General features: G+C 36.7%; 1 protein-coding gene and 1 pseudogene across 4 annotated transcripts; both read right to left on the bottom strand.

The window, feature by feature from the left end:
- Positions 1-1,350: 1,350 nt before the first annotated feature.
- LOC115990509 (probable aldo-keto reductase 3) lies at positions 1,351-6,988 on the bottom strand. 4 transcript variants are annotated; one of them, XM_031114340.1, is made up of 6 exons: positions 6,513-6,988; positions 4,868-5,096; positions 4,524-4,712; positions 3,129-3,301; positions 2,938-3,040; positions 1,351-1,924 (listed from the first exon to the last, which is right to left on the bottom strand). In XM_031114340.1, exons 2-6 carry the CDS (start codon positions 5,069-5,071, stop codon positions 1,586-1,588), a joined length of 1,008 nt encoding a protein of 335 aa, XP_030970200.1. In that variant the 5' UTR covers positions 5,072-5,096; positions 6,513-6,988; the 3' UTR covers positions 1,351-1,585. The 4 variants fall into 4 exon arrangements, with proteins under 4 accessions (XP_030970200.1, XP_030970197.1, XP_030970199.1 ...); XM_031114337.1 differs by having other exon boundaries at positions 4,868-5,108; XM_031114339.1 differs by lacking the exon at positions 6,513-6,988 and adding an exon at positions 5,915-6,045 and having other exon boundaries at positions 4,868-5,108.
- Positions 6,989-23,412: 16,424 nt separating this feature from the next.
- Positions 23,413-26,418, bottom strand: LOC115992382 (annotated as a pseudogene).
- Between the last annotated feature and the right edge of the window lie 1,120 nt (positions 26,419-27,538).

The following is a 27,538-nucleotide window of genomic DNA, read 5'->3' on the forward strand; positions in this document are numbered from 1 at the left end:
GCAAGGTTACTGCCAAAAGTTTAGGATATGTTTGATAATTGTTTTTTCTCTTTATTTTCTATTTTCAAAAATAATTTTCTATTTTTTGAGACTAAAAAACTTGTTTGGCAACCCAAAATGTATGAAAACAAAAACTATTCTTAAAACTCAATTTGTGAAGGAAACTGAAAACATGCAAAAGATTGTTTTCCGTTTCTAATTTTCAAAAGTCAATGAAAACACGTATTTAATTTAATGAATCATTTCATTTAATGAGTTAGTATTAGAGTTCAAATCTTAGTAACAACATATTTTAGTATTTTCTATTTTTTTTAAAAAAAAACTATCTTTTTAATTTCAACTAACTCAACATGTTTTTGATTTCAAAAATTAAAAAAAAAAATTATTTTTTCTTTATATTCCTAAAAACAAGTTTTTGAAAATAGAAAATAAAAACTATTACCAAACATAACCTTAGTTTCCTCTCAGTATGGCTTGTGATGTATTGTGTGTCCTATTTAATTTTTGTGCTTCTTTCTTATATAGTCATTTTTTTTTTTGAGATATTAATTGCACCTCCCCCAAAGAAAATTTTCTAATTCTATCATTACTTACTAGTTTATCTACCAAACCCCCACCCACACTTTAGCTTGGAAGAAAGCCCGTGGGCATAGTGTGTAAATGGGCTTGTTTCACTTGTTGGTAGATTCAGTCATGCAAGAAGGACCCAATGAGTATTTGAGAAATCTGGGCCTTGAAGGCCCGTAGTCCGTTGGCAGGGTGTTATGACCCATCTGAATTTATGACCTAAAGTGGCCTCATCTTGTCCATAAATGCATATGATTCACTCAATTTTAGCGAAGGCAAAGTTATCTCCTTGGACTTACAAAACACATAATTTGTGGTACCAGATTATACATGCAACTGAAATTGCAAGATGGAGGTCTAGTGACAAATCACTTTTGCGCAAGTAAAAAAAAAAAATTATACTAATCTCGCTTTTTTAAAATATATTAGAATTTAAGACTTTTCACTCTCAAAGAAAAAAAAATCTATTGAAGAAAGTAACATATTTAATTCCATGACTACGGTGATTGATTCTATTATTTTGTTTTGAAATAAATGGTAAGAATTGTGCCATGCGATTCTTTGTTTTTGTTTTACGTTCACTATTTTGGCTGCATGATACTACTAAGAAGAATGTGCAAAATACTTTATTTTTAACAAGAGTGCGAATCTTGTATGCCACTTCTATATGTTCTTGGACTCGTACCATATGCCACCAGGTTTCATTTTTCTCTTTTGATATGAGAATTTAGGGCTAGATGCCACAAATGATCAGTGAACCAGTTCCAGAATAAACAGCCCCCATTTGTTATAAAAGTTCAATATGCTTGCGAAAATTTAGTCATATATATGGTATTATTGTATGTGTCTACATGAGACATTTTAGGCTCTGATTTTCACAAGATCAAACATGATAACATACCCACCCCAATACAATGGACTTATTCTTTAAGAAGTCAGGAACTCAACCCAAACTGAAACACACTTCAATTGACAGAACTCCATGAAACTCCTTATTGACACAGCATAAGACTTGTGTTTATGCAGCTTTCCATGAAGAAAGTGGTGGAGTTTCAGAATCCTTCCAAGTTGGAATGTTACTAAAATATCTTTCACCCTTCACAGCATCCTTAGAAGCATATGATTCAAGTTCAGCCATTTCTTCTGGTGTCAGTTTCAAAGATAGAGCTCCAATGTTTTGGTTGAAGTTTTCCATCTTGGTGGTTCCGGGTATGGGACACACGTCCTTCCCTTGGTGATGAACCCAAGCCAGAGCTAGCTGTGATGAGGTGCAGCCCTTCCTTGCTGCCATTTTATTAACATTCTCAAATATGGTTTTGTTATGCTCCAGATTTTCAGGTAGGAACCTGGGTAGGGTCTGCAAGCAGTGACTAAAAATTTTAGCATCAAGACCGAATTTAGTAAACAAAAGGATAGTTTCATGAAGACATGGCCCCTACTCGTTCATAAAGCCAATGATAATCATACACTATAAAATACTTATCAGCATCAAGAATTATATCAATAAAACTAATTTTGAAGAAAAAGGCAATGATGAATATTCAGTTTAACATAATTCTATAACACAGCTATTCAGCATCCACAGATGCTATTCCCTTGCTTAATTTTCATGATACTAAAAGTACCAGAAGACAGTATAGATTGCATAAACTGGGGTAAGTTGGAAAATAACAATTGTAATCTACATATGTCATGCTTTATTCAGTTCAGACAGAAAGAAGAATTGGCTTATATTAAAGTCAGCATCTTTCTAGTGGTACCGCATGCCTCCAAAAAGTGAATTACTTCTTTCATGGATGAATTGCAAATTTTCTAGAAATGATTAATTAAATTCTTTGGAGCATCAACAAAACAGCAGCTAACAATTGACTCATAACCATTACATAAAAATAGTTTTCTGAGTTGAGGAAAATCAACAACTAGAATTTTTCAATATTTCAAGAAAACGAATATAGAAAGAGGTTAAAAAAAAAACTGTAAAAGAGAGGAACCAAATATTCTGATTGGCTATATGAGAATTGATGTAGGCTACACTAACAAATATACAATGAGCACTTGTCATCTGAACTGTCAAGATATCAGCAAAACATTTAGGCATTGAAAATATTTGCTTAGATAAATTAGATTACTTGTATACTATAACCATTAAAGAAAATGTTCATCACAAATCAACTTTTACATGCGGTATTAGTTCATTAAGAGAATCAGGGAAAGCATACAGATCTTTGCAAGGTCAATCACCAAGTGAGGCAACTTAGGAGATATAATCTCCTATATTGATGAATGCACTGATGACGCTATAAAACTGAGAATCTAAATGCATGTTTATCACATTTCAAAGCTCAACATTTGAGTGGTGGATCTGCAAACCTTTCGGAAGTCATTATTGGTAAAATTTTCAACAATCTTAGCACCAGATGAAAAGAACCCTCGTCCTAGAGGACTGTATGCCACAATCCCAATGCCTAGTTCCCTGAACAATTAGGAGAACAAATTTAAATTTTGTATCTCAATTATTTTATACCTTAAAAATTAAAATGCAATTGTAATTGACACCTCACCTGCAAGTAGGAACTATTTCTTCCTCCACATCTCTAGTCCACAAAGACCACTCTAACTGCACAGCTGTTATGGGATGAACCGCATGTGCCCTTCTGATTGTTGAAGAAGAGGCCTCAGATAGACCTATGTACTTGATTTTACCCTCTTCAACTAATTTCTTGAGTTCTCCCATCTTATAATATAAAGGAGAAAAGAATTAGAGGATGCTTAATAGATGGGACACATGATGAAACAATAGTGGCAGCAAATGTAACAACTACGCTAGCTAGGAAAGAGATAGCTCAAAGATAATCAAGCTGCAACAACAGCATATTGATATGTAATTAGACAACTTAAGAAAACCATAAATGCCAAATTATCATGCTTGCTGATCATTATCTGACAGTCATGACAGAATAGGTTCATGGTTACATTATCTTAGGGAAATGGTAGTTTCCTTAATTCAATGATCTCATAAATAATTACAAAATAATTGAACAATGGTGATCACTCACAGTAAAGCATGAAGCTAAATCTAAATATGCATATTGATAGTCATCATGTGTTAAAATATGACGCCTTCAAACGAGGCTCATTTATCCTTCAAAGCTTCAAAGGGGGCACAAGTAAAACAAGACGCCTTCGTCTCTCTTTCTTTCTCTCTACCCCAAAGAAAAGTGAAATTGCAAAATATATATTAAATTTAAAAATGAATTTGGAATATTGATTTTTTGAATTTGCCAAGGATGCAGTTCAGAAGCTTGGGGGTGTGGAGATATTGATAAAAATGGGGGGATGGGGTGAGAAGTTGTTTGAAAGATATTTTATAGAAAAGTGAAAATGAGTTTGTCAAAACATCCAACCCTGCTGCCATAGACATTTGCCTCACCTTAGGCTTGACTTCATTACCTTATCTTGAAATGGAGTGACCCCTTGTAAGCTAGAAAGAACCTCAAAAGGAACAACGAACACAAGAGAATTTGGGAACAAAGATTGAACAATAATGCTTACAAACAATCAGAGAATTTGAACTAAATAGTCCCTACCCTATTCATAGAAGTAGTTATACAAAATCAATGGCCTAGTCTCTTCTCAGGGTCTTGTGCGGAAGTTACAAATACATTAAGATATGATGGATGAGCCAATGGTAGCCCTCTTTGGCATTTCATTTGATGTCTGGAATGTGAAGTATTTTAAACATATATATATATATATATATATATATATATATGCCTGGCACAAGAGTACCTTCATTATAAATATATAAATAAAGAGCAAGTGATTCTTTGCAACCCCAATCTAGTACCTTATAAGTACGCATTCATATTACATAATCATTGGAAATCATGTTAATGGCTTAACATGACATGATTAATAGAAAAGGGATTTAAGAAAAAAAAAATAATTTAACTAACCGTGACTTCAATGGGAACACGGTTGTCGATGCGGTGTTGGTAGTAGAGATCAATACAATCCATATCAAGGCGCTTCAAACTGGCCTCACAAGCTGCTCTCACATATTCTGGTTCACCACGGATTCCCTTGTCGGTAATACCAAACTTTGTTGCCAGTTCCACCTTCTCTCTTAACCCTCCCTTCAAAGCCTGCACCCCCAAAATAATGATATTATATAAAGAATAGTCATGTGAATGGTTAGATTAAATGAATAAATTCAACATCTTTTAATAGCTTAAACTTTTAGGATAACAAATTGTTAATTTAACATTAACAGAGAGTACGAACGTAGTAGTAGTAGTACCTTTCCGATGAGGATTTCGTTGGTAAGAGGGCCGTAGATGTCAGAAGTATCGAGAAAGGTGACACCACTGTTGATGGCATGATGGATGAGAGCAATCATTTCTTTTTCGGGCTTTGGAGGGGACATGCTCATGCAGCCCAGACCTTGTGCCGAAACCTCCAGTCCCTGTGAACCCAGCTTCATCCTCTCCACTCTTACAGCCATTGTTGTGCTCTTTCTTCAAAAACTACTACTAGTTGACCTGTAATCAAATACAAACTCTCACAACAATGTCACAATATTTTTTAAATAAGCACACTAACTCATTTATATGGCCAATCAATCTCTAATATAAAATTTTACAATCTTAAATTAGCATGAACCCACCACAATCTCCGATTTACATTTTTTGACATACTAAATTTAAGAATGTTCCAAAATTATTGTGACATTTTACTTTACAATAGTACATTACAACTATTTGATCTTAGCCAAATTTAATTTGGACAAGTATTCGCGGTCAGCTGTGTTAATTATGGTGTAAGGACGTACGTTGGTTGAAATTTTATAGCAGGAAATGCATTAGCTTACAAAAAATAGTAAAACCACAACTACGACTGAGGCTAGTCCCAAGCTCCAGAGATCTGGTGCCCGTTTGGTCCAGCTATTTGACCCCAAAATGCAGGTTTGCGTTTTCAAGATGAGAAATTACATTTTACTATTTTTACAGCATCTACATCAGTGATGTAAACACTTATAAAATACAAAAAGTAACAATTTTTACGTATTTTACTCCAAAAATATTCCATATGAGTCCTTCTAAAACTGGTATATTTTAACCTTTAATACAGTAACCGCGTATATATATATAATTACCGTAGCTTGTGTACACCATTAGTTTATTAATTTTCACGTTCCTTTTTTTTTTTTTTTTTTTTTTTCTCAATTCTTTGTGCAAAACAAACTGACTACTATCTCATCTGTCTTTTTTCTCAGATACACAAAAACACAAACACACCCACAAATTAACACAGAGATACACAAACACACCCACACAAACACACTCACGCAGACAAACCAACAGAGAGACATATCGGTGCTGGCAGCGGAGATCGGTGCTTGTGGGTCGACGGAGTTCGTGCTTATGGGTTTTGATTCTTGTGGTGCTGGTGGGTTTTTATTCTTGTGGTTCTTGTGGTGGAGATTGGTGCTTGTGCTGGATAAATTATTTGACCATGATAGGAAAAGGAAGAAGAAGATGCTTGTGGAGGGAGGTGATTTGACCGTGAGGAAAGGAAGAAGGAGGAGTTCACCGTGAAAGGAAGGAAAAAAAAAAGAAGTAGAAGAAGCCAGAAGGACAAAGATTGGTCTGAGTGAGAGACGAGATAAGAACAAAAAAAAAGGGGTAAGTGTAAAATAATAAGTAGGTACTTTGGAAAAAGGGATAAGTAAAAAAAAAAAAAAAAAAAAGATTATTTAAATAAGGGATGGTAATTGGTAAAATAAATAAGTGGTTTAACCACCCTAACTTTTACCTTTTGGGCTTGTAAATGCGTTTTTTCACGTTTTCAGATTGGACGTGCAATACCAAAACGCAATAAGCACAATCTAAGGTTGACTGTATTACCGTCGGAGTTTTCGACTATTTTCTCTAAATTATCCTTACCTTTTTCTTGAACTTTCTATTCTGCCCCTTTCTCTAACAAGAAACTATGCAGCAAACAAGGAACAGAGATTTGGGTTCCAACAAAAATAATGTTGGAGTCACTTTACACAGCTTCTAGATTTGGCGCCCTCAAAAGCTGTTTTCATCACCGATCGAGCCCTAGCACCGCTGCATGCCGTGGGTGCTGCCAAAGTGAACTGGGTCTTGATTCTTTATGAGAATTGTGGAGTTACCGATCAACACAACGGTCAAAAAGCTGCTTCAAAGGGTGATGGCGAAAGTGGGTCTTGATTCTTGATGAGCCATGGAGGTGAAGGCCTGAAGGAATTTGTGAGTCACCGAAGTCACTTTGTTGAGGTGTGGGAACTGGGTTAAGCAAGCAACTTGTGAAACACACAGAGTGATTGAGCGAGCGAGAGAGAGAGAGAGATAGAGAGAGTGAAGTGTTGAAAGAAGACAAAATGTGAAAGAAATGTGTGCGGAGGAAAATAGAGAAAAGGGTGAAAGAAAGAAAATAAAAAATAAAAATAAGGTGAAGAAAGTGTGGCTGAGAAAAAACAGATAAAAAAAAAAGAAAAAGAAAAAAGAAAAAAGGCGTTCTGTTTGTTATATGTGTGGCAGAAAACTGAAAAGGGTATGAAGAAATCTTAATAAAATAAAAAAAAAAAAAAAAAGGAAGAAGGTTAAACTTATGAAAAAAATTTATATATATATATATATATATATAAAACTGATGCCACTTACCTCTCCACTATTTTCCACATTAATATTTTTTATTTATATTTTTTTAATTTGATTTAATTCAAAAAAAAAAACTCACATAAAAAAAAAAAGAAAAAAAAAAACTATAAAAGGTTAAGAAAAAAAGAAAAAGACTCTAGTTAAAACTCTCTTTTATATATATACATACATACATTCGAGAATATAAATCCATAACAAACTCTACTATTAGAAATTCAAATAGTAATAAAAATCTTAACCCTTAGGTTACATTTAAAACACACAATTCTCTAAATCTTTGTAAATTTTTTTAGTCATCCGTGTTTTTCTAATTCTCTACTTTGGTCTTGGCATAGTATGTCCATCTCTTATCTTACCTTCTTTCTTCTTTCTTCTTGACAGTTTTTAGACCCCTTAAACAATTTATTAAACCTAGATAATTAGCCAAGTTGTTACTTAGTCCAATTAAACAAGTCTAGGTTACCACAATAATAAAGATCAAATCATGCAAAGCAGCAGAAAATAAATAACACAAGATATGATCACCCAGGAAACCAAACGGGTAAAAACCTGAGGAGGATTTGACCTAACTATCCTCAAGGTAAACCTAAATCCACTATCTTGAAAGAATTGAAGTTCAAACAAAAGGACTTACAAGCACCCCCGCTTGACTTCCTAATGCTACCAACCAGTAGAACTTACTGACACGACTACGTACAAGCTCCGAATCTACGGACTCCTTCTTTCTTTGGATTCCCACCAGCTACAAGCATATCTGCTTGTGTAGTCTTTAAGCTTTAATGGTAGCAACTGAATTGATCATCAAGGTGTAGAAAATATCTTCTCCTTGAAAACCCTAAGTTTGTGTAAAGGGAAGCTCCTCTAGATCTCACAAGAGATTTACACAAACCGCAATATGAGCAACATTAAAACGTGGCTAGGGTTCGCCTTTTATACTTAGGACAAATAAGAAAACCTAAAAACGTTTTAAAACAAATAAGGCTGAGTTGGAGGAATCTGCAGAAAAGCGATCTGCCCGAGTTTCAATCGGTCGAGCCTAAGTTTCGATCGATCGAGCCAGGCCGAAAGCCACAGTGCTTCCTGCTTTAAACTCGATTTCAACTTTACATTGACATACAACTTTGAGCTAGCTTTAAACACTTCTAAACACATTGTTTTGATCATGGTTTGCCAACAATACAAATTAGAGTTCTAAATACATAAAATCCTAAACTTTAGAACCTAACAAACTCCCCCTTTGGTAATCCGTGACAAAATACAACCTAGAAGCTCAAAGTTTACAAAATGAAAAGCCCTTTACAAAATAATGCTCATAAACCAAATTCAATCCTAACTACTATCCATCAGTTGCAAGTGTAGACAGCAGCTCAATTGAATCAACCTGTATATTTCCTGAAACACTAAACAAAATGTATAGCCGCATGTGTGAAAATAATACAAGTAAACAAAATAACTTCTTGATTTCAAACAATACACAAATAAAGACATATATCAATGAATAACCCATAAATATAAATCAATAAGCAGTTTGAAACAATAAACAAATAAAGTACCAACAAAAACATAAAACTCCCCCTAACATGAATATCCCATAAAAAACAAGGTAAAAGCTAAAAAAGTTAAGTACACAGTGAAGCACCTAGATACAATCTAAAACTCCACAAGCTCCAACCAAAAACAAATAATCTCCCCTTGAAAACAAAAAAAAAACCTATAAGTACTCCCCCTTTTTGTGACAGAATGCCAAAGGGCAAACAAGATATCCATCATCAAAAGGGAGGTGGTCTAAATTGTGCCAACTCCGCACGCAAGGCATGGATCTCATCAAGTATGTCCACCAAAATCTGTCCTTGAGCCGCCTGAACGGTCAAGACATGATCTAATGTGTGACGAATGTCTGAATCATCCAAAGAAGTTGGTGGAGGAACAGCAGCATCAGCATTAGCAGCAGCACCTGAAGTCTCAGCAGCAGCTGTACCTGTAGAAGAGGGAGGAGGGGGAACACTACTAGATGACGCACCTCTAGGACGAGGAGGAGCAATTCTCAACTGAGCAGCCCTCTGACGAAGAAAGTTGGCACCTATGGGAGCTATCACATGAACAGGCTCACCCGATGGAAAACCATCTAGACCTAAGTAGAGCAGAATCCTATGAATGAAAATAGGATGAATCAGCGCATGCCCTACGGCAGAATTCCTATGGACCTCATTTAAAGAATGAAGGAATAAGTAAGGAAAACTAATGGACGCTCCGAAAGCAAAGGTGTACAAAAACACACATCGCTTTAAAGGGATGGTGTGGAAGTGAGAAATAAGCCACAAGGAATGACACGCAATCCTAAAGAAGAGATAGGCCGTCTCGGTAAGCTCAGCGGACGTGATCCGAGGATCAGTACCCCACTGGATAGATGACCCAATGATGTAAGAAATGACAATGTCTAAAGAGGGTGACTCATCATAGGGATAGTCAGCATCTCGAACAACCGGCACCCTAAGAGCCTCAGCCACTACCCGAGGGGTAATGGTGAACTCTACACCTTGTATCCAACTCCTAACAAGGGTATTGGAATCATAGACGTGACAAGAGAGGTTCGAGTAGAACTCTTTAATCAGGACGGTCGGGGGTGGATGATCTATCTCTAAGAAAGGCAACCAATCTCTAGACTCAAAATTGGCCCTAATGGCCGGATCAAGCTGATCTAAAACAACTGCTCTCTCAGACCAGATCTTACGCTTACAGTTCAAAGAGTTATAGGCTTCTCTACACTTATCATTCTTAAACAGCTCAACCCTAGGTGGAGACTCAGAGGAAGTGGAAGTGGTCCTATGAGCTCTAGTTTTCCTAGGCATGGTGCTAAGATAAGGATCAAAACACAGAGCGAAAGAATAAAAAAACCACAAACCAAAACCAAGGGCAAACTGCAAGTTAGAACAAAAATAAAAATATAGAAACAAAATCTATATGGTGCATGAGCAAGTTTAAATGTCATGATGCATGTTTTAATGTAGTGAATTAAGTCAAAAAAGGTTCAAATTACAAAATTGGCTTGCACATTAAGGTTTTTAACACAAAAACCCCAAAATATAGAAACCACTTGATCAATTTAAAAAAAAATATTGACGAATTGATCATTACACATGATATAATAACAAAAATAATGACCAAATACATCAATTGGATAAGCCAATTTCATCAATTTAAGCCAATTTGTCAAAATCCCCAATTCGGATCAAATTTGAAACCCTAGAATTTTCAATTTTTCAAAAACCACAAAATTGATCAAATTAAACTATAGGGAACATCAATATAACATCATGGCATAAAAACCCATTGATTAATTACACAAGAATAGGCTTGAATCATCAAAACTCCTAAAAGTTTGAAGATGCCGAAAATACCCATGATAATGCATGAAAAATGCATGAAAACAAGAAATAAACTTGAAAAAGAAGGGCAAAAGGGACTTACCGGCTTCTAAGGACAAAAACCTTGCAAAAATCTTGAAGGAAAACGACAAAAATTGGATGGTGGAGCCAAGAGCCAACGCGGAGAGAGAGAAAAGAAAAGAACTATTTGAAAAGTAAGTTTGAAAAAGTCCAATTCTGCCTTTTTGAAAAACTTGATTCATGAGTATCGATCGGTCGAAAATCAGCCTCGACCGGTCGAAATAGACAGAGACTTCCTGTCTCAAATTTTTAAAAAATTTTAAAAATTTCGATCGGTCGAAAAACAGAATGGACCGATCGAATCAGGCAGGGCTCACCATATTTTTGAGGAAAAACACAATTTTTGAAAAACAAGTTGATTTAACTCAAAGCATTGAAATTTAAGAACAAAAATGCATGAGTATGAGATGATATGATTTTCAAATCAAGAATTTTAAGCCCAAAATTCCCAAAAACAAAATTTCTTGCATTCTCCACAAATTTTCAAGCAACAAATTTAGTTTGCACATAATTGAAGGTAATTGCAAAAACTTGGTTGGTCAGACCATAAACACACACAATAACATGTACAATGTTTAGTAAAGAATAACTCGTGTAGTGTGTGTAATTAGCAAAAACTTGAGATACATGTGAGGTGATATGTGAATAACAATCAATCACAAAGTCTACAAAATTCATCACAAAGAATTTAAAAGAGACTATCACCTAAAGAGTTACATCATATAACTCCCACATCTCCTAGATCATAAGTTTGCAATCATGTAAGTTTCTTGTATTTATGCCTCATAATATACATTCCAATTTTAAGTTATGTGAGTTTGGCATCAAGCCTAATAGTACACACCAATTAGATTTTAAGAATTAAGCACTTTTACCGAGGCTTCACCTTATGTTCTTTTTGTGCATGTGCTACACTTTCTCGAGCACAAAATCTTATGATATGCACTAAGGTGTTCATGATTGGCTAGTGAACAGTGGTGAGATGGTTATTTATGCCTTTCTCTAAAAGTTCAAGTCCAACATTTAAAAACATGTGACTTCAAGATTAAGACATAGTAATAAAAAACCATACACATCTTTCCCACACAACATGCACTACAAATCTTCAACTAGTAGAGTGCAATAAATAAGCTTATCAAAGCTAAACAAGGTACAAAAGACATGTTAGTTCAAGTCCAACATTTAAAAACATGTGACTTCAAGATTAAGACATAGTAATAAAAAACCATACACATCTTTCCCACACAACATGCACTACAAATCTTCAACTAGTAGAGTGCAATAAATAAGCTTATCAAAGCTAAACAAGGTACAAAAGACATGTTATGTGAAAATAAATTGACCAACCTTGTTCTTAAAAACCAAGAAAAATAGTGCAAAACAAAATGCACTTCCTTTTCCCTTTTTTTTTAATTGTTTTTTCTTTTTCTTTTTTCTTTCTTTTTTAATAAAAATAAAAAACACCTAGAATGAAATGCATGAATGTTATGCTATGCAAATCCTAGAGACACAAAAAAAACAAAACCAAAGAACAATGGTCACAAAGGGTAGAGCAATGAAGCACAAGGACCAAGAGGCCAAAGACAAATCAGGACACAGAATCACACCAATCACTTGACGAAGAGTCTCAAACTTACTTCTATCAAGAGGTTTGGTAAAAATGTCGGCATTCTGACGCTCAGTAGAGAATATACTCAAGACACACAATTTTTCTTTCAACAAGATCCCTAATGAAGTGATACCTAATCTCTATGTGCTTAGTCTTAGAATGCTGAACAGGGTTCTTAGATATGTCAATAGCACTAGAGTTATCACAGTAAACCACCATGGTATCTTGGGATATCCCATAATCTGTTAAAACCTTTTTCATCCAAAGAAGTTGTGAGCAACAACTTCCAGCAGCAATATATTCTGCCTCGGCAGTAGACAAGGACACAGAATTTTGCTTTTTGCTTCATCCAGGCAACAAGGTTAGCACCAACATAAAAACATCCACCAGTGGTGCTTTTTCTATCATCAGCATTACCAGCCCAATCAGAATCAGAAAAACCAGCAAGAGACAGATTAGACTCTTTGCTATAAAATAATCCATAGTCACAAGTTCCAGCAACATATTTAATTATTCTTTTGACAGCATTTAAGTGTGAAACCTTAGGATTAGACTGAAATCTAGAACAAACACCAACACTAAAAGCAATATCAGGCCGACTAGTAGTCAAATATAACAAACATCCAATCATACTTCTGTATAGTGTAACATCAACAGACTCACCTGATGGATCATTTGTTAGTTTTGCATTGGCGGCCATTGGTGTTCTAGCATGGGCAGCATGGTCCAATCCAAATCTCTTGACTAGATTCTTTGCGTATTTGGCTTGGTTGATGTAGATCCCTGAATCCGTTTGCTTCACCTGTAATCCCAAGAAATATGTTAGTTCACCAACCATACTCATTTCAAACATTGCCTTCATTTCATCTGCAAAAGAATGAGCAAGAGAGTCATTAGTAGCACCAAAAACAATATCATCTACATAAATTTGACTACAACAAAACTGTTCTTATCCTTTCTTATGAAAGAGAGTAGTGTCTGCAAATCCCCTTTTGAAGCCGTGCTCAGTAAGATATGCAGTCAATCTATCATACCAAAGCCCGTGGAGCTTGTTTCAAACCATACAGTGCTCTCTTCAATTTATACACATCATCTGGTCTGTAAGGGTCAACAAATCCTTTAGGTTGTTCAACATAAACTTCTTCTTGCAGCATTCCATTCAAGAAAGCATTTTTGACATCCATTTGATATAACTTGAAGTTTAGATGACTAGCTATATCCAGCAATATCCTAATGGATTCCAGTCTTGCTACTGGAGTAAAGGTCTCATCAAAGTCAATCCCTTCCACTTGTGTGTAGCCTTGAGCAACAAGTCTTGATTTATTTCTGATGATAGTGCCATGTTCATCTGACTTGTTCTTGAAGATCCACTTAGTTCCAATTACATTCACACCTTTTGGTCTAGGAACTAATTCTCATACATCATTCCGAACAAATTGATGAAGTTCTTCATGCATAGAGTTCACCCAATCAGCATCTTGAAGTGCTTCATCTACCTTCTTCGGTTCAAATTGGGACAGATAGCATGAGTGTGTAATTACACTTAAGGCTTTTGACCTTAATCTCATATTGTCATTCAGACTTCCCAATATATTTGAGGAGGGATGATTCAGCCTTACTCTAGAGGAAGGACCTTTAACTAGAGATCTGGATGTACCTCTCTGTTCTGATGAAGGACTAAACTCATGTTGAACCTGTTGAGTCTCATAAACTGGAGTGGATGGTTCAGGACTTGATGGCATAGATATTGCATCATTCAACACCATTAGCTCCTCATCACTATGTTTCACAACATAATTATCCAGGAGAGAGTCATTAACTTCCATTGGCTTATCTTGAACCTGAGTAGTACTTTCTGGATGTGCTTCTGGACATACTTCATCATTGATCACAACATTTGAAGATTTCATGACAGTTTTGGTTCTCAGATTGTACACCCTATATGCCCTACTAGTAGAGGAGTACCCTAGAAAATATCCTTTGTCACTCTTAGCATCAAATTTCTCTAGGTGCTCTCTATCACGTAGAATGTAACAATCACTACCAAAAATCCTGAAATACTTGACAACTGGCTTCTTTCCTCTCCAGAGTTCATAAGGAGTCTTCTTGGAGTCAGGTTTGAAATACACCCGGTTTAGTGTATGGCAAGCAGTGTTAACTGCTTCTCCCCATAAAGATTTTGGCAATTTTTTATTGTGCAACATCACGCGTGCCATCTCTTGAACGACCCTAATTTTTCGTTCAACTATTCCATTTTGTTACGGTGTCTTGGGTGATGAAAATTCTTGATGTGTTCCCTGTTCATTGCAGAAAGTAGCTAGCTTGGTATTCTCAAATTCTCTTCCATGGTTACTTCTGATTCTGGCTACCACTGTATCTTTTTTAACCTGCAATTTCTTACACAGATGTATCATCTTCTCAAGAGCCTCAGCTTTATCTTTCAAGAACACAACCCAAGTATATCTGGTAAAGTCATCCACAACCACTAGAATATATTTCTTTCCTCCCAAACTTTGAACTCAAGTAGGACCCATAAGATCAATGTGCAGTAACTCCAGAGGTCTTGAAGTTTGAACACTAGCCACAGACGGGTGTTTAGATTTTATCTGTTTACCTATCTGACATGGTCCACATATGATAAGACCAAGATGTTCAAAGAAAGATTTAACAAACTCAACAAGAGACAAATATACAAAGTAAGCAAGTTGATGAATAAGCAGAAAGCCAAAAATCTATACCAAAGGGGTCAAGGATCAGCTCAGTGATCAAAAGATCAACAACAAAAGAGCTACCGGCTCTGATACCACTCGACAGTTTTTAGACCCCTTAAAAAATTGATTAAACCTAGGTAATTAGCCAAGTTGTTACTTAGTCCAATTAAACAAGTCTAGGTTATCACAATAATAAAGATCAAATCATGCAAAGCAGCGGAAAATAAATAACACAAGATATGATCACCTAGGAAACCAAACCGGTAAAAACCTGGGGAGGATTTAACCTAACTATCCTCAAGGTAAACCTGAATCCACTATCTTGAAAGAATCAAAGTTCATACAAAAGGACTTACAAGCACCCCCGCTTGACTTCCTAATGTTACCAACCAGTAGAACTTACTGACACGATCACGTGCAAGCTCCGAATCCACGGACTCCTTCTTTCTTTGGATTCCCACCAGCTACAAGCACAACTGCTTGTGTAGTCTTTAAACTTTAATGGCAGCAACTGAATTGATCATCAAGGTGTAGAAAATATCTCCTCCTTGAAAACCCTAAGTTTGTGTAAAGGAAAGTTCCTCTAGATCTCACAAGAGATTTACACAAACCGCAATATGAGCAACATTAAAACGTGGCTAGGGTTTGCCTTTTATACTTAGGACAAATAAGAAACCCTAAAAACGTTTTAAAACAAATAGGGTTGAGTTGAATGAATTTGCAGAAAAGCGATTTGCCTGAGCTTCGATCGGTCGAGCCTAAGCTTCAATCGATCGAGCCAGGCCGAAAGCCACAGTACTTCCTGCTTTAAACTTGATTCCAACTTTACATTGGTATACAACTTTGAGCTAACTTTAAACACTTCTAAACATATTGTTTTGATCATGGTTTGCCAACAATACAAATTAGAGTTCTAAATACATAAAATCCTAAACTTTAGAACCTAACACTTCTTCTTCCCTTTTTTGTGTGTGTGTGTGGTGATTTTCATTAGTTTTAGTCTTTGCTTAGCTCCTGTGAAATTTGTGGTACAAAGTATTTAGCATCATAGGTAATACTCAACCTTTGAATCAAATTTGAGAGGGTCTTCAGTGTTAGCTTTGATTATTTTTATTACCAAGTTGAGATTTTTATTGGTTTATCAAGCATGGGTTAGTTGAGAAATCTGGTCCTCATATACAATTGACAGATAATTACTAAGAGAGATAAATCACTTATTATAAATAGATGTTGAGGAGTTTAACAAGGTTTTGGGCATGTGGAAAGCATGGCTTAATGAATAAAAAAAGAGAGACCAAAACAGCAATATTGTGAGTATTTCGTAGTGTATTATTTTGGGTATTGGGTATTTTGTTGTCCAAGTAGGAAATAGAAAACTTAGGTATAAATAGTTGATTTGTTATTTGTTGTTTCATACTTCTGAATTGTTTCGGTAGTTTGTAAGTTTATGGAAGGAATTAGGGTTATTTGGAGTGTGGTTTATGGTGGATAAGACTAGAAAAATATATAGAGGTAAGGTTTAGAATATATAGCAATGTATAGATCCTATGGACTCAACTGAAATTTTACATGATTAATAATGTTATTTATTTTTTCGTTTATGGATTGTGGCAACATGGTTGAGACTTCTATGCAAACTACAAACAGATGGAGTAAGTACTAAAAAAAGGCTAGAGGTAATAGATGCCTAAAATTATTTAATATTTGTTAACTATCCCGTGCGTCGCATGAGTTAGCGACTAGTAAATTATATTAATGTAATATAATCTTCTCAATATTTTTATTACAATAAGTTTTAAATGGTAAGTTGTTATTAGTTTTGTTTTGTTTTGTTTTTTGTTTTTGTTTTGTTTTTTGTTTTTTTTTGTTTTTTTTTTGTTTTTTTTTTTTTTAATTTGGGCTATCACAAATATAAATTTTTGGGCAAGACTAATGTATAGTACTTAGATACTGTTTCTTAGGTTCACTTTTTAAGATTTTTCCATGTGGATTTTTTCTCATGAGATGAAGGTGTATTTTTTAATTAAGTAGCTACATGGTTAAATCTTAAAAGGAGGGACCTAAGAAACAACACCTAAAATACTGTACTTAAATTTTGTCGTAAATTTTTTTACTCATCAATAAGAACTTATCAACTAAAATTTATTATATAATTATTGTGATAATGTTGTGAACCTAGAATTATTCATTATGGTAAGCACAAAAAGAAAATGAGTAGTTACTATTGAGGAGTACGAAAATTACAAAAGTAAAAGGGAAAAATGCCCTAATACTCCCTGAACTTTTATTTTGGCCATTTTAGTACCTGAACTTTACATGTGTGCCAAATACCTGCTTCTGTTAGTCTTCTTGACTAATACTAACGTCCTACTCTAATTCACATGATGCACAAGTAAAAAACATTCTCCAAAAGCAATTGCAGGTTTGCAACTTATTAAGGCTAGTGTTCTTTTCTTCTGGGACTACATTATAATATAAGCTTTATGATTCGGATTTCAAAACCATGTAACCATCGAACGAATTAAAAAAAGAAATCATAGCTACATTTTGAGGCTACTTTCATTTTGGTCCTCATGTTGAGTTTTTGAACATATTGTCATTTTGGTCATCTAATGAAAGGCTGACATAGTATATTTAAAGATTTAATGATAAATTAATAAAAATAATTAATAAAAAAACCAAATCAACGTATTATTGAAAAAAAAAATCCAAATAAAGTATAAAATAAAAACCTAGAAATTTTTTTTCCCCACTTTCATAGCATCCAAGCACACAGCATAGAGCACAATCTAGGGGGGGGGGGAATAGCAATAATTACACATTCATAATTGTAAGGATGGCGTTTTGGTTCCTGAGCCCAAAGGGTAGAAGGATTCAGGCCTAAAGAGCTCAATACAATAAATTTGTAGAGAGTGGACTTAAAAGTTAGGTTTCAATGGATCTGGCAACACGCACAGTGGACTAAAAATATTAAGAAATTAAAGAAAGACAAGTTCTAAGCGAGGAAATCCTTCCTCGGCGAAGTCCGAGGAGAATGATTCTTGAATATAGTTCTTCTAGACTTGGATACAATTTTAGTTCTTGTTGCTACAGTGTGTTCTCTACCGATTTTCTGATCCCCTCTCCCCAGAGGGTCTCTTACATTATATAGCTTCTTTTAGATGATCTTGGCCCTCCATTTGTTGATCGTCCAGGCCATTATTTGAGTGCTTGTCCCATCAAACACTTTCCCAAACCCCTTGTGAGTTGGAGCAACCAAGGTAGCACTATTCATGGGTTTTCTTCACATAAATGCAGCCAGGATGTTTGGTGGGATGCACTAAATGTGGTGGCAACCACCATCCCTTTAGTCATGTCAGGGCTAACCCCCTTTTCGAAACTCTTTCTTTACAGTATAACCTTCTCTGGTAACGTGCCATTGACGTGGCCTTACTGTCTGAGTGTGTAACCTTCTTGGCACGATAATGGCCCCTTAGGCTATGGGTATGACATGTGGCGTAAATACCTTATTTAAATTCCTATACCCCATAATAGACCCTCAAAAATTTAGCTTTTTTTCTCCTATCCGAGGAGAAAAGTGGGGTTTTGACCTTGGATAATTAATTCCAAACATTTCTTTGACTTCCACACGTGAAAGTGTCACTTCGCGTGCCCTGTAACTGTTCTGGCGTTTTGGAGTCTGCAACATCTCATTAAATGCTCTAGGTGGTGCTTTGTTCCCTATGTCCTACAGTGAGATGGAGATCTTATGGCTGGCATTTCTCCTCAAATTTTGGGCAGGATAACTCCCACCCTATTCCACCTCCTATATAAGGCGCCTTGGGGATTCATTTCTCTCACTTTACCAATTTTCGAACTCTCAAGACTTCCTAAATCTCTAAACTCTTAAGACTTCCTAAATCTTCAAGCTTTTGAGAAGCTTCTGAAGTGACCCATGTCCTTATTTTTGTAAGTTTCTTTGTTCTTAAGCTATTTTTCCTCGGCCAATCTTCTTGGCCTTCTACTTTTTACTTCTTTTTCACAAATATCTCATTCACCTCTTTTTAGTATGCTCTAATGGGTAGGTTCACCCACTTAGTAGATTCCCCTACTGCTATGGAGGGGTTAAGGCCTTGTACCACATTCCCCGGGGCGTTTTCTTGCGATATTGCTCTCCGGGTGAGTTGCTCATCCACAAGAATAAAGGGGATGTCGTCATTCCCATGATCGCCTTCATAGAAGAGGGAATAACGCTTCTCATGGGTAGTGTAACCAAAGACTATTTAATCGCCCATAGGCTGTGTCCCCACCAATGTGCGCCCAACCTATTTAAGATTTTGGGTAGTGTAGACGCTCTTAATGAGCAAATGGGGTTGAACCTTACTAGGCACGACGTCGTTTGGATGTACGAATGCCATCTGCTGGCAGACTCGGGCTACTACCTTAAGTTTAGGTCTTCAGTGGTTAGGCTCGTCTCGTGTTTTCCCAAGTCCAACAAGGGCCTGAAGGATGACTACCTGATTGCCTCTGGTGAATAGCATGACGGTCTTCATTGCCCAACCTGGCAGGGAGAGTTAGGTGGGGTACCTTAGGTTTAGGTCTTTTAACATGGGCACTAGTTCCTTAGTTTTGCTGCTCTCTCTTTTCCTTTAGCATTTCGTTTCTTTCTGATGGAAGGCTTTATTGTTCTAACCGTGGTTTTGCTTCTCGGTTATTTTTGCAGATAAAAGGCACATAGCGCCCAACCTTAATCTCATTAACGTCCACGATCTCAACAAGGTGCTGAGGTTTGAGGTGTTTGTGAGCGAGGATAGACAACTAAGAGCCGTCTATCTCATCCTTGACTTCTAGCCCTTATTTGACAAGTTCCAGGACGTGGGCCACACGATCAGAGCCGGTGATCCTTGACTTGCTCAGATAGACGTCTCAGTGCCTAGATTTCTAGCCTGAGAAGACATTGTGCCAGTTGAACTGCTCGCTCATCGCTTTCCTCATGAAACGGCGATTCTAACAGAAGAGACAGCCTCTTCGCGCTTATCACTCAAGGCGGAAATAGACCAGTTCCATCTTGTGGAAAAGGGAGAGGAATAAGGAGAGCCTGTGATTCAAGTCTTGGACTCAGAAGACGAGCTTGATAGATTTTCAAGTGTTCGCACCTCTGGTCTCATCATTGTACGCATAGATAATAGCTCCGAGGAAGAAGAGGAGGAGATGGCTTTGAACAGGAAGAAGGGCTTGTGGGAGCTCCTTGCGGATAGGGCTAAGGGGCCAGTGCCTAAGGACATCTCAAGGTCCCAGTCTCCTCCTACTCTTCCCCCCTCCTCTTGCTCTCCCCCCCTCCTCCTCCTACAGTTAATCCATTCGCCGTTGCCAATCTAAAAAAGAAAAGGAAGGAGAAGGAAGTGGCCAAGTAGGGGGAGATAGTTCTTCAAAATGAGCCCAAGCAGCAAAAGATGGCCAAGGGTTAGGGGAGGGCCTCCTTTGTCGAAAGCAAGGAGGACCATAGCATGGTCGAGGTGTGCCTTCCAAGCCTAGTGTGGGATCTCCAGCTGGAGCTGGAGGGGGCGGCCATACCACGGAGCTCCTCCATTAGGGAGTTCTAGAAAAGGCACGCCAACTACTTGGTCAAGGCCCTGGAGTAGCCCCTACTGCTACCTAAAGATATGGCTGCACTGCAGACCATGAGGCAGTAGGATCTTTTTCTGTCCCTGAAGAGAGACTTGGCCTTGGTAAGCTTCTTGTTGTGCTAGGTTGTCCATTTTTTTTTTTTTTTTTTTTCATAGAATTCCCTTGTTTTTTTGCGCAAGCCATCCAGGAGGTATTCATGGTTGAGGAGTGGGTGAAAGATGCCCGTAATGAAGCCAAGGTTGAGGCTAACCTTCGAGCTAAGACCAGTAAGGCCCTGGGTGCAACAGAGCAGAAGAACTAGTTGCTATCCATGAAGCTGACATCGGAGGAGAGGGAAAGAAGGAGCACTGAGGCCGGTCTCAAGAACGCCCAAGACCAGGCTAAGGAGCAACACAAAAAGCTCCATTATGTTGAAATAGAGTTGGCCACAGCCAAGCAGCAGGTCTCGGACTTGAAGGCAAAACTTGGGAAGGCCAAGGAGGTTGCTCGGATGGCCAAGGAAGCGGTGAAGGCTTCGAAGCAGGCATCCTATGATCTTGGGGTACTGGAAATTGAGGTCTGTTTGGTGGAGGAGTTGGCGGAGGTTTGCAGGGACTACTTCCAAGAAGTTTGGGTAGGAGTCCCTACTATTTCTTAGTGGAGGAAGGCTGAGAACATTTACTACCTTACAGACATTCGTGAAGTTCCAGCTGCACTCCCTCCTCCTGCTACCCCTGCACCAACCTCCTCTGAGCAACCCTCCATCACCTAGGCCTTTCTTCCTCTTGCTGAGGTCCCCATAGGGTCTGGCAAGGTTAATGACCAAGGCCAGGGGGTTGAGGTGGCTAAGGGTAAGGGTACTGGCCAGGGTGTTTCTCGGCTAGAGGATAAGGGCAAAGGCAAGAAGGTTAAGCCCCTGTCAGAGGCCAAGGGTCCAGAGGCTACCCTTAAGCTTAAGTTTGCTGCTCTCAAGGCCAAGGATGTTGCTCCCAAGGCAAAGGAGGCTGATCCCAAATCCAAGGAAGCTGATCCCAAGGCCACCAACCTTACTGTCTCCCAGCCGGACAGCAAAGATGACCCTCCTCCAGACAAGACATAGTTTAGGATCTTTTTCTTTTACTTATTATTATTTATTTTTTTTGTATGTAATTTTCCTTTGTTATGGTAGTTTGCCATGTTTAAGATGTATCTCTTTTCTTAATCAATGAAAAGACATAGACTTTTGCTTTTGTGGGACTTTGTTTTTCTTGCATTATTTGTCTCTAGTTGGCTGTAGTTATTGTTTTACCCCCTGTTGAGACTTTAGATTGATGATACTTTTAAGGGTGAAAACCCATACTTTAACAAAAGCTAATAGTGATGAATTGTTGCTAATTCAAATAAATTACTCCTATGTAAACAGTAAGAAAAGGGGCTATCACCTTGATTAGGATATATTCTAACCCTTAAAGTTAACAGTTACTCATGCAACTAACAGTCCAACTATTACCTTTTATGTAGTTAGTAGTGTAGTTGGATAACTTTACCTTATCTATGGCACTTGGCACCTAGTAACTCAATCTAAAAAACAGACTTTGTGTACTTCAGGTAAATAGCTCAAAGGATGAAGTGCACTTCTGGATTTTCTTCTTAACCTCAAATGATAGTGAAGTTCATGTCTAAGCAGGGTGTATAATCCCAGATGGCCACCATACTTTGAATTTCACCTAGCACCCCATTCCACAATAGGCTTGTATAATTATAAGTGTTAATTTACCCGAAGAATGTAGTCCGAGTGACCCAACATTACCAAGGTTTTGTTTAACACTTAGATAAATAATGAGAAATATTAATTTACCCAAGACATATGGTCCGAGGAGCCAGTCATAACCAAAGTTCTGTTTAATACTTAGAGAAATAATGGGAAGTATTAATTTATCCAAGGCATATGGTCCGAGGAGTCAGTTATAACCAAGGTTTTGTTTAATACTTAGAGAAATAATGAGAAATATTAATTTACCCAAAGCATGTGGTCTGAGGATCTAGTCATAACCAATGTTCTGTTTAATACTTAGAGAAATAATGGGAAGTATTAATTTACTCAAGGCATGTGGTCTGAGGAGCCAGGCATGACCAATGTTCTGTTTAATATCCACACAAGTAATTAGGAATATTAATTTACCCAAGGTATGTGGTTTGAGGAACCAGACATGATTAGGGTTCTGTTTAATATCCACACAAGTAATCAGGAATATTAATTTACCCAATGTATGTGGTCCAAGAAACCAGACATGATCTAGGTTCTGTTCAATATCCACACAAGTAATTAGGAATATTAATTTACCCAAGGTATGTGGTCTGAAAAACCAGACATTGACCAGTATTTTGTTTAATATTCACACAAGTAATCAAGAATATTAATTTGCCTAAGGTATGTGGTCCGAGGAACCAGACATGACCAAGGTTCTGTTTAATATCCCTACAGGTAATTAATGCAACACATAATATCATATATGAAAACATGGCAGAGTTGCCTTTTATTAATAATAGTACATTCGCAGGTTATTTACATTCTAAGGTTGTGGTACAACTTTTTCGTCTAGATCTTCTAGGAAGTATGCGCCTATAGTTGCTACCGAGGTGATATGGTATGACCTTTTCTAATTGGGCCCTAACTTCCCCCATGTTGGGTTTTTCACAGTACCCATAACATTTTTTAATACCAAGTCCCCAGGGGCCAATGGTCTTAACTTTACATTTGAATCATACTCCTGTTTAAGCTTCTACTAATAGTATGCTAATTGAACCATGACATTTTCTCTCTGCTCCTATAATTGCACAACTGTTATGGGATGAACCGCATTTGCCCTTTTGATTGTTGAAGGAGAGGCCACAGATAGACCTATGTACTTGATTTTACCCTCTTCAACTAATTTCTTGAGTTCTCCCATCTTATAATATAAAGGAGAAAAGAATTAGAGGATGCTTAATAGATGGGACACATGAAGAAACGATAGTGGCAGCAAATGTAACAACTACGCTAGCTAAGAAAGAGATAGCTCAAAGATAATCAAGCTGCAACAACAGCATATTGATATGTAATTAGACAACTTAAGAACACCATAAATGCCAAATTATCACGCTTGCTGATCATTATCTGACAGTCATGACAGGATAGGTTCATGGTTACATTATCTTAGGGAAATGGTAGTTTCCTTAATTCAATGATCTCATAAATAATTACAAAATAATTGAACAATGGTGATCACTCACAGTAAAGCATGAAGCTAAATCTAAATATGCATATTGATAGTCATCATGTGTTAAAATATGACGCCTTCAAACGAGGCTCATTTATCCTTCAAAGGGGGCACAAGTAAAACAAGACGCCTTCGTCTCTCTTTCTTTCTCTCTCCCCCAAACGAAAGTGAAGTTGCAAAATATATATTAAATTTAAAAATGAATTTGGAATATTGATTTTTTTTGAATTTGCCAAGGATGCAGTTCAAAAGCTTGCGGGTGTGAAGATATTGATAAAAATGGGGGGATGGGGTGAAGTTGTTTGAAAGATATTTTATAGAAAAGTGAAAATGAGTTCGTCAAAACATCCAACTCTGCTGCCATAGACATTTGCCACACCTTAGGCTTGACTACATTACCTTATCTTGAAATGGAGTGACCCATTGTAAGCTAGAAAGAACTTCAAAAGGAACAACGAACACGAGAATTTGGGAACAAAGATTGAACAATAATGCTTACAAACAATCAATAATTTGAACTAAATAGTCCCTACCCTACTTATAGAAGTAGTTATACAAAATCAATGGCCTGGTCTCTTCTCAAGGTCTTGTGCGGAAGTTACAAATACATTAAGATATGATGGGTGAGCCAATGGTAACTCTCTTTGGCATTTCATTTGATGTCTGGAATGTGAAGTATTTTAAACATATATATATGCCTGGCACAAGAGCACCTTCATTATAAATATATAAATAAAGAGCAAGTGATTCTTTGCAACCCCAATCAAGTACCTTATAAGTACGCATTCATATTTCATAATCATTGGAAATCATGTTAATGGCTTAATATGACATAATTAATAGAAAAGGGATTTAAGAAAAAAATTTAACTAACCGTGACTTCAATGGAAACGCGGTTGTCGATGCGGTGTTGGTAGTAGAGATCAATACAATCCATATCAAGGCGCTTCAAACTGGCCTCACAAGCTGCTCTCACATATGCTGGTTCACCACGGATTCCCTTCTCGGTAATACCAAACTTTGTTGCCAGTTCCACCTTCTCTCTTACCCCTCCCTTCAAAGCCTGCACCCCCAATATAATGATATTATATAAAAAAACGACACGTGAAGGGTCAGATTAATAAATGAATAAATTCAACACCTTTTAATAGCTTAAGTTTTTAGAGCATTCACATCAGTGGGTGGAAACTCATGTATAATAGAAAAAACTACCATTTTTACACATTCTGAAGCAAAATTGCTCTACATCAGTGCTTCCAAAGTCTTGTATAATCATGTATATTTTTCCATGAGTTACAGTAACCGTGGATATATACACGGTTACTGTAGCTCGTGTATACAATATTTTAATAATTTCTGGTTCGCTCGTTTTTTTCTTTCTCTTCTCCATCTGCACAACAAACCATCCCTCATCATGTTCTTTCTTCCTCTGAGACACACTCCCACAGACACAAAATTAAAAATCAACTACAAACATAAAAAATCAACCACAAAATCAACAACAAAATCAACCACTAGAACAAAACCGTTTGATCGGTGATCGATGATTGTGGATCGTGGATTGGAGAGGCGATTTGGATCGGTGATGTGAATCAGTGTTGATGGAGATCGGTGATGGGTTGACGGAGATCGGTGTTGATGGAGATCGGTTTTAATGGAGATCGGCGTTGATGGAGATCGGTGATGGGTTGACGGAGATCAGTGAGATCGGTTTTAATGGAGATCGGCGTTGATGGAGATCGGTGATGGGTTGACGGAGATCGGTGAGATCGGTGTTGATGGAGATCGGCGTTGATGGAGATCGGTGATGGGTTGACGGAGATCGGTGAGATCGGTGTTGATGGAGATCGGCGTTGATGGAGATCGGTTTTGACCGTGAAAGAAAGAAGAGGAAGAAAAGAAAGTGGAAACGGCAGAGATAAAAGAAAAAGAAAGAAAGAAGAAAGAAAAGCTCTGGTGCCTCTGGGTTTCTCTGGGTTTTGACCGTGAGAGAAAGATGAAGAAAGAATAGGAAGAAAGGAAAGATGAAGCGGCAGAGATAAAAGATAGAAAGAAGAAAGAAAAGGATATATTGGAGAAAGAAACGATGGGTAAAATAATATTAAAAAAAGAATATAAAAATATTATTTATATAAAATATAGTGTATAATAGATGAACTGATGTGGGTGTTTTGTAAAATTAGATGTGTAAAATAGAAAAAGTAGCTTTTTTCGTGTAAAATAGATGATAAATTTACACGAGCTGATGTGAATGCTCTTAGGATATTATATTGTTAATTTAACATTAACAAAAAGTGACGAACGTAGTAATATCTTTCCGAGGAAGATTTCGTTGGTAAGAGGGCTGTAGATGTCAGAGGTATCGAGAAAGGTGACACCACTGTTGATGGCATGATGGATGAGAGCAATCATGTCTTTTTTGGGCTTTGGAGGGGTCATGCTCATGCAGACCTTGTGCCGAAACGTCCAGTCCCTGTAAACCCAGCTTCATCCTCTCCACTCTTACAGCCATTGTTGTGCTTTTTCTTCAACAACTACTACTAGTTGACCAGTAATCAAATACAAACTCTCACAACAATGACACAATACTTTTTAAGTAAGCACACTAACTCATTTATGGCCGATCAATCTCTAATATAAAATTTTACAATTTTAAATTAGCATGATCCCACCACAATCTCCGATTTACATTTTTTTTTGACATACTAAATTTAAGAATGTTCCAAAATTATTGTGACATTTTACTTTACTACAGTTCATTACAACTATTTGATCTTAGCCAAATTTGATTTGGACAAGTAGTCGCGGTCAGCTGTGTTAATTATGGCTTAAGGACGTACGTTAGTTGAAATTTTATAGCAGGAAATGCATTAGCTTACAAAAAATAGTAAAACTTGAACTACGACTGAGGCTAGTTCGAAGCCCAAGAGATCTGAACTCATGGACTAGTCAGTCAAAAGGCCCTTTCGAATCCAGTTGATAATTTCAGTTGAGAACTGACCAGTATCCAAGAGCCCAGATTCACCAGTTGAATATGGAATAAAAAGGAACAGGTTTTTTATTTTTTTATTTTTATTTTTTTCACTTTCTTAGTATTGAAGCACACAACATAGAATACAATCTAGGGGAAAAATAGCAATAATTGCACATTCATAATATTAGCCTAAATATTTTCCTAGTTTAGTAATAATTATACCCTTTAATTTTGCCTAAAATCCAATTTTGTTATGTAATTACTGAATTATTTATTTCAATTTTTTTAAAACTTTTTTAATGTAGTCCATCTAATTATATCATACTGTGTCACGAGGTGTCTTAAGAACGATGTGTCATTTTGTATCTATGAGTTTTTTAAATTTTAAAAAAAAAATCCAAAAATCTAATAAAGATGATTTTTTTTTTTTTTTTTGAAAAAAAAGGAACTGAACTTTTTATCAATTTAAGGGAAAAAAAAATATCCACTAACTTTCACTTCCTAGTTCCTTGTACCCAAATAGAAAGAAAGAAAAAAAAGAATCCTAAACAGGCACTGAAGAAGCTTTTGATTCTATCAATCGCCATGGATGGAAAGTTGTCCATGAAGGCCTTAGATCATAGAAAACTCCGACTCCACTTATAATTTCACTTCCTATTTATAGGTCCACTGAGATGAATTTCTACTTCAAATGAGGATGGATATGATATAAGCTTTACG

Source organism: Quercus lobata, chromosome 5 (assembly GCF_001633185.2).
Source record: "Quercus lobata isolate SW786 chromosome 5, ValleyOak3.0 Primary Assembly, whole genome shotgun sequence".
NCBI lineage: Eukaryota > Viridiplantae > Streptophyta > Magnoliopsida > Fagales > Fagaceae > Quercus > Quercus lobata.

Excerpts from the sequence above, each read along its gene's own strand:
- LOC115990509 (XM_031114340.1), bottom strand. The coding sequence starts at position 5,071 with ATGGCTGTAAGAGTGGAGAGGATGAAGCTGGGTTCACAGGGACTGGAG. Across the intron at positions 3,302-4,523 it reads GTGTTCCCATTGAAGTCACG|ATGGGAGAACTCAAGAAATT; the intron begins GTTAGTTAAATT and ends TTATATTATAAG. Across the intron at positions 1,925-2,937 it reads CCAATAATGACTTCCGAAAG|ACCCTACCCAGGTTCCTACC; the intron begins GTTTGCAGATCC and ends CACTGCTTGCAG.